Source organism: Lathyrus oleraceus, chromosome 7 (genome assembly GCF_024323335.1).
Source record: "Lathyrus oleraceus cultivar Zhongwan6 chromosome 7, CAAS_Psat_ZW6_1.0, whole genome shotgun sequence".
Classification (NCBI taxonomy): Eukaryota; Viridiplantae; Streptophyta; class Magnoliopsida; order Fabales; family Fabaceae; genus Lathyrus; species Lathyrus oleraceus.
The window spans coordinates 328207299-328214151 of NC_066585.1; the positions used below are offsets into that span (position 1 = coordinate 328207299).

The following is a 6853-nucleotide window of genomic DNA, read 5'->3' on the forward strand; positions in this document are numbered from 1 at the left end:
GAAGTAGATAAATTAATAACAAAAAATACCTGAAGTTGAAGTCTCTACTCCATTCTTCTTATCTTCCAGGTACTTTGGGCAGTTCCTCTTCCAGTGTCCGGTCTTACCGCAATGGAAGCATGTGCCTTCTTTTGCTATGCCTCCACTAGGCTTCAAAACAGCAGTGGGTCTGGGATTGGCAACTTCCTTGCCCTTCCCCTTATCACTCTGCTTAGTGGGCCTTTTGTTATGTCTCTTTCCATTTCCGATCATCAGAATGGACTTCCCTTTTGTCTTCAGATTCTGCTCGGTAGTTCTCAACATGGCGAGCAGTTCAGGAAGAGATTTGTCCATATCAATCATATTGAAATTTAGGACAAATTGACTGAAACTATCTGGCAACGATTGCAAGATCAAATCAGTCGCAAGTTCCTTTCCGAGGGGAAAACCCAATCTCTCAAGGTTTTCCACATACCCAATCATCTTGAGTACATGGGGACCTACAGGGGCTCCCTCAACTAACTTGCCTTGAAAAAGGGCTTTTGAAACTTCAAACCTCTCATGCCTTGCTTGCTCTTGATATATCAACTTCAGGTGTTCGATCATATCGAACGCTGACATGTTCTCATGTTGCTTTTGCAATTCTGAGTTCATGGTAGCTAGCATGAGACAAGCAGTTTCATTGGCATCATCGACATGCTTCTTATAAGCATCTCTTTCTGCCTTAGGTGCAAAACTAGGAGGTTCCTCGTCAGGAACAGGTGTCTCCAAGACATACAGCTTTTTATCATGTTTGAGGACAATCCTCAGGTTTCGGTGCCAATCCAGAAAATTTGTCCCAGACAATTTTTCCTTATCAAGGATTGATCGCAGGATGTTATTAGAGGTGTTTGTTGTCATGGTAATCTACATAAGGATTAATGAAAATATAAGTATCATTGACATATTTAATTAGGCCTTTAATTAAATATGCTCCCACTATTTTACTCAAAACAAATGACCTTCATCATCTGATTCGGAAAATCCCGTTGGAAGATTTTCTAGTGGGTCGAGATCCATATTTCACTTCGTTCTAAGTCCGCGTAGGCGGATTACACAAAACTAGGTTATTTAGGTAGGAACTCCTTCCAATTGTATCTCATACAACTCTCGAAAATTTCAATTGGGTGAATAACTCCTTATTCTAATCCATCATATGGATTATTCCCAACTCTTGCTTCTAAACATATATAAGAAAATTATAATCAAGTTTGACTCATCGTTTTAGCAGTTGGATATTACAATTATCCCATCGCACCTTAACTAATACAAAACATGCACCTCGCGTAGGCGAAACCTACATTATTCGATACCAGTCTTGATGAGTGCTAAAACTTGGAAAGCAAACATATATAATATTCTCATAATTTGTTTAGTTAAGTTTGACCCATTGTTTTAACAGTTGGATATTACAATTATCCCATCGCACCTTACTAATATATAGATCATGTACCTCGCGTAGGCGAAACCTACATTATCCATTACTAGTCTTGATGAGTGTTAAAACTTGGAAAGCATAAACTTAATATTTAATTTGAGGGAATTGCAATTTTTCTGATCTCACCGGCTTGTTTATCATATAAACCGTCTCTCACATGCATCAACATACATTCACATGCATCAACATACATACATACATAATGAAACAGTTATGGCCCCTAGCGCAATTGTTCTCCCAAGCCAATGAGAGAACCTAAGCTAACCTACAACGATCTAAGCTTCTCCAAGAAAGATCTTCAAGGTTGTCCTCCTTTGGCACTGACTTCTTTGCTTTCTTCATATCATTACATTACATGAAAGAAACTCGTTTTACATACGAGGGAGTGAGATGAGAAAAGAAGTTACATTTGGGAGATTAAGAGAGAGGCACGACACGCAAGTCGTATTTTAAAAAACCCAAAACAAAACAAAGGAAAACTAAGGCCATAACCGATCACCACAAGACAATAATAAACACTTTATTATTATTATTATTAATTCCTTTAATTAATTAAAATCAAATTAAATTTCGACGACCGATCATCACATTTTAATGAACAATTCATTTAAAATCAATGTCGCTTTTCGTATCAACACTTGACACTTTTAAAGCACTGAGTTAGCCGAATGGGTGAAAATTTCCTTGCCTTAACCGGTTAACCATATGCGTTAACCGGTTAACACTATTTTGAAATCTGAAAAAATTGTTTTCTGCCTTGCGTTAACCGGTTAACCAAATGCGTTAACCGGTTAACACTGTTTGAAAATTCAAAATTTTTTATTTCGCATTCTGTTAACCGGTTAACCATACGCGTTAACCGGTTAACACTGTTCCAAAAAGTGTTTAGGAAGCACAACTCTTGTGCGTTCAAACCCCAATCGCATAACTCTCTGACAACACAACCCTTGTGTCGTCACTAACCCTGATGCACCAATTTCAGACCGTCAAACACATCTCGATTGTTAATTCAGTATGATTGATCAACACGTCATTGCTTCACCATACTAATGTCGGATCAAGAAGAAAACGACCATTGATCGCTCAAAGGAAAACAATCATCGAGGGTTTGAATAAACGAAACGAGAACACTATATCATATATAATGTATTTTGCATCAGGATCACATATATCACATATATGTAACTTGATCGATCTCAATTTAACCTTTGATCCATTCTGTCTTTAATCATATTATTACAGAACAAAAACAGTTATCAGATTCATGGTTTCGTAAGTGGCTCTGATACCACTGAAGGAGAATTGCCATCCAAGGCGCAGCGGAATTTAAAAATTTCTCCATTTAGTGATCCTTACGAATGGGCATGATCAGTGATAGAATCATTACCTCTTGTGGCGATTCAAACCTTTGGTGCAGATCTCTGATAATGATCAAAACCTTTGATACAGATCCATGGAGCGATCACGAACGTTGAACGATGACAACGTCTCTACTCAGTCCACACGAACGGATTCCTTCAATCGCAGTGCTAGCTGTTATGAATGAAGGCTTTGAGTGAGAGAAAGAGGGAAACAAAATTCCAAGTCTCTAATTGAATTTCTGTCTGAGTGGATTGGAGTGACCATGCTTCTACCCAAGGGGTTCTATTTATAGAACCACTTGTGTGGGCTTCAAGCTAAAAAGCCCACTTAAGTGTATTTTGGCCCATATCTTATAATATGCCCAAAATCACTTAAGTATTTGGTACCTTACCATATTTCGTCTCCCACTTAAGTGCACCGTATCTTACGGTGTTCCTTAGTTACTCTATCTCTCATCAATTCGTCCTTTGTGTGTGACCCTATAGGTTTTCGCGGCGTTGGAAATTATATTAAATCACGCATTTAACATAATAAACAGTGAGCGGTATCTAGCAACACATCACTGCTACCCAAGTCACAAAAATGTCATGTGATCTGACAAAACCTCCTGTGATAATAATTATATGTATAATTACCCCTTTGCCCTTATGTCTATATTGAACACAAGGTATAGACCGTGTCACCCTTGTCCAGTTTAATATTGGGCCCATAGACATTTATCCTGTTACGCAGGATTGGCAAATTCTATCTAGGGCACTCATGTCCCTCAGCATGCTTCGTGGAGTACTCATCAACTGTCTTTATGGTTATCCAGTTACGGACAATGTTGGATCAACAATAAAGCACTCGACTCTACATCTAGGATCCATAGTGGTTTCAGGTCGAAGAGTGGTATACATTATTATCACCATGAGAATAACTTATGACACTTTGCATAACTTTCTATATAGTATTCTCATAGCGGGTCAATCCGGTATAAATATTACTCCTAATATTCATACCTATGTTTAAGACTTGATAACTCTTTATCCATGATCCATGAGATGTGATCATCAGTCTACAAACATAATAGTCTTAATGCTTTAATGTTATCCCACTTCACATTAAAGCTCGACTACGGATACTTTAAGAACAGTGCCCTTATGTTTAATGTGTTCTCATGATTAAGTCACACTTAATACATTAAACGGACTATCTATTCTAGGGACTTTATTAATCAACCATAATAAAGAAAATGCCTTTAAATAATTCGATACAAGTACCAAAAGTATTGGCCTCTAGGGCTTACACCAACAATTTCTCCCCCTTTTTAGCCAAAAGAGACCAAAGAGACAAAATAAATGTCTATTCAGTCATAAACCAAAATGTCAAAAGTTAAGGGTTACAAACCAAGTACATATTCAGTTGTAAGCAAGCTGAGATACAAACCAACAAAACATGAATACAGCAAAACAGAATTGCCAAAATCAAGAAAATCCATCAAAATAGCAACAAAAACCATCACATCAATAAACACCATCACATCACTAGGGACCAAAGTCAAAGGAGCTAATCAGAGGAGCTTGAGCGTGCAGCTTCATCAGCATCAGAAACAGAATTGCCACTTGTCTCATCATTATTTGCAGACCTCTCACTAGAGGTGTGGGCTTCAGCTTCCTTAGCATGTTCAATATTCTCACCTTCAGCTTGCTCCAAGCTTGCAATCAGGGCTTCCAACGATTCTTTCCTAGTTGTTGCTACCCTTATCCCTTCACCCAGCTCTTTACAAGTCTCCTTCAACTCAGCAATAGTTCCAACTTTTGAGGCTGGCGTTTTCATAGCAGATGTCATGACAATGTCTTCGACATAACTGCCTTCAAACAGTTTATAGTGCACTGCAGAGCAGGTTTTATTCTACTTGGTAAGTCATTAGAACTCATAATACCAGGGTGTTAATTCAGGATAATCCCACAAATCATAGAGGGAAATGCAATAGGCAGCTTAACTGCATTAGTAGATGCATGCTTGATAATTTGTTCAAACATAAATCTACCATAGTCAAAATTTATTTTGGTTCCAACAGCAAAAATAAATCTTCCAAGGGTATTAGCAATTGGGGAAATGTGGTTGGTAGGCACCCAATTTGCAGCTCCTATTTTATACAATATTGCATACTTGACAGTTAACTTCCCAGTAGGAAGATGCTTTTTAATAGGCCAGCCTTTCACCTGCCTTGCTGTAATTTCTCTACAGACCTCATTGTCTGTACCTTCCAATTCACCTGCACCCTCAACTCTTCTTCCCAGAAAATTGTTAATGACAGTGGGAGAAAATGTGATACACTTACCTCTCACAAACACTTTGCAAAATTCCTTGCTATTCTTATCAGCAATATCCTCAGGAATATTGACAATGAATTCCTTAACTAAACCCTCATAGTACTGAGAGAACCCAACCTCAGTCTTCATTAACCCAACAGACTTTATCAGGTCCATGACCTCCTTGACTTCAACAACATCCTTTCCTAACTCCCTTTCCACAACCACCCTTTTTTGAATTAACAATTTCCATTTGGCAGCTCCATCCTCAAGATGGAAAGAAATATTATCCAAATGCACAACAACAACTTTCACAAGGGACTTCTTCATAGGGGTCTTCTTCACAGGAGAGATGTTAGGGACATCTTCCTCGACATCCTCTTCAGACTCAGAAACTTCTCTAACCTTCCTCTTCTTCACTTCAACCTTGCTCCAAGATTTGGAAGGACCAACACCAACAGCCTTCTTAGCTATTCTAGCTGACATCAGTTCAGCCACATATCTTCCTTTTATAGTCTTCATACGCTTAGCCACACTTGGCTTTAAGTGATGAAGTAAGTTATCCTCTTGATCATCAGACATATCATCCTCTAGGTTAATCATATCGTTTGCAACATCATGCTTCTCAGAATGGGAAGCATTGGCAGTTTTAGATGCCACAGGTTTTCCTTTACCAGACATAGTTTGCCCTAGGGAGCACAAACCTTCAGCAGCCATGTCCTTCTCAGAACTGGAGGAATCGTCATTCTTCTCACTATGTTGTTCAACCTAAGGAGAGGGGTACATTTTAGACAGGGGAGTAAAGACTCCCTTCACAGAATGTCCTTCATTAAAGATTCTAGTGACTAGGTTTCTTATGACACGATCAGTGTGGTGTATATCGTCCTTAGAACTAGTGGCATGAGTTGAGCTATAAGGGATACTAGAGTTGTTACCTTGATTGGGGCATGCAGAAGCTGATGCATCCATGGGATGGTTCAAATCAAGGGCCTCGCATGGAATAACTGATAGAGGAACCATATCCAGAATCTCATCATCGTGAAAGTCCATGGAAGGAGCGCTAACCTTTTGAGTGGACTTAGTAGTTTTTGAAGCAGAAGTAGTTTGATGTTGTGACATTTTGACGTTTCTGTGGAAAAATTGCAGTTGCCCTAGCAGAGGAGTGTGAGGAGGAAGCAGGAAGTTGAAAGAGTTGGAGTAGGTAGTGAGGTTGTGGGGGTTGCGTGTGAAAAGGTAATAGATGGTATTTCTAAAACTAGGTGATGATTTACCATAATGGGGGCGCTTTATTTTAGCCACATAGACATTACTTTGCTTACTTTTCCCACTCCATATTAATTGCCACAAGTCTTCATAAATGCAAAGCCCTAATTTTCTTCTCAGGACTTCAAACTGATTTGCATCCAATGCCTTTGTAAAAATATCAGCTAACTGCATCTCAGTAGCAACATGCTCTAAGGCTGCAATCTTATCCTCCACGAGTTCTTTAATAAAATGGTGACAGATATCAATATGTTTTGTCCTACTATGCTGAATAGGATTCTTAGAAATGTTTATAACACTCAGGTTGTCACAGTACAATGTCATGACATCTTGCGTGACATTGTATTCAGTCAACATTTGTTTCATCCACACCAGTTGAGAACAACTACTTCCAGCTGCTATGTATTCAGCTTTAGCAGTAGACAGAGACACACAATTTTGCTTCTTACTAAACCATGATATTAAATTGTTCCCC

General features: G+C 38.7%; 1 protein-coding gene across 1 annotated transcript; it reads right to left on the minus strand.

The window, feature by feature from the left end:
- Positions 1–4218: 4218 nt before the first annotated feature.
- Positions 4219–6234, minus strand: LOC127103641 (uncharacterized). Its single transcript, XM_051040888.1, has 3 exons — positions 5977–6234; positions 5053–5883; positions 4219–4233 (listed from the first exon to the last, which is right to left on the minus strand). Exons 1-3 carry the CDS (start codon positions 6232–6234, stop codon positions 4219–4221), a joined length of 1104 nt encoding a protein of 367 aa, XP_050896845.1.
- Between the last annotated feature and the right edge of the window lie 619 nt (positions 6235–6853).

Coding starts and splice junctions, on each gene's coding strand:
- LOC127103641 (XM_051040888.1), bottom strand. CDS start 6,234: ATGTCACAACATCAAACTACTTCTGCTTCAAAAACTACTAAGTCCACT. Junction 5,884..5,976: donor ATATACACCACACTGATCGT/GTCATAAGAAAC, acceptor CCCTCTCCTTAG/GTTGAACAACATAGTGAGAA.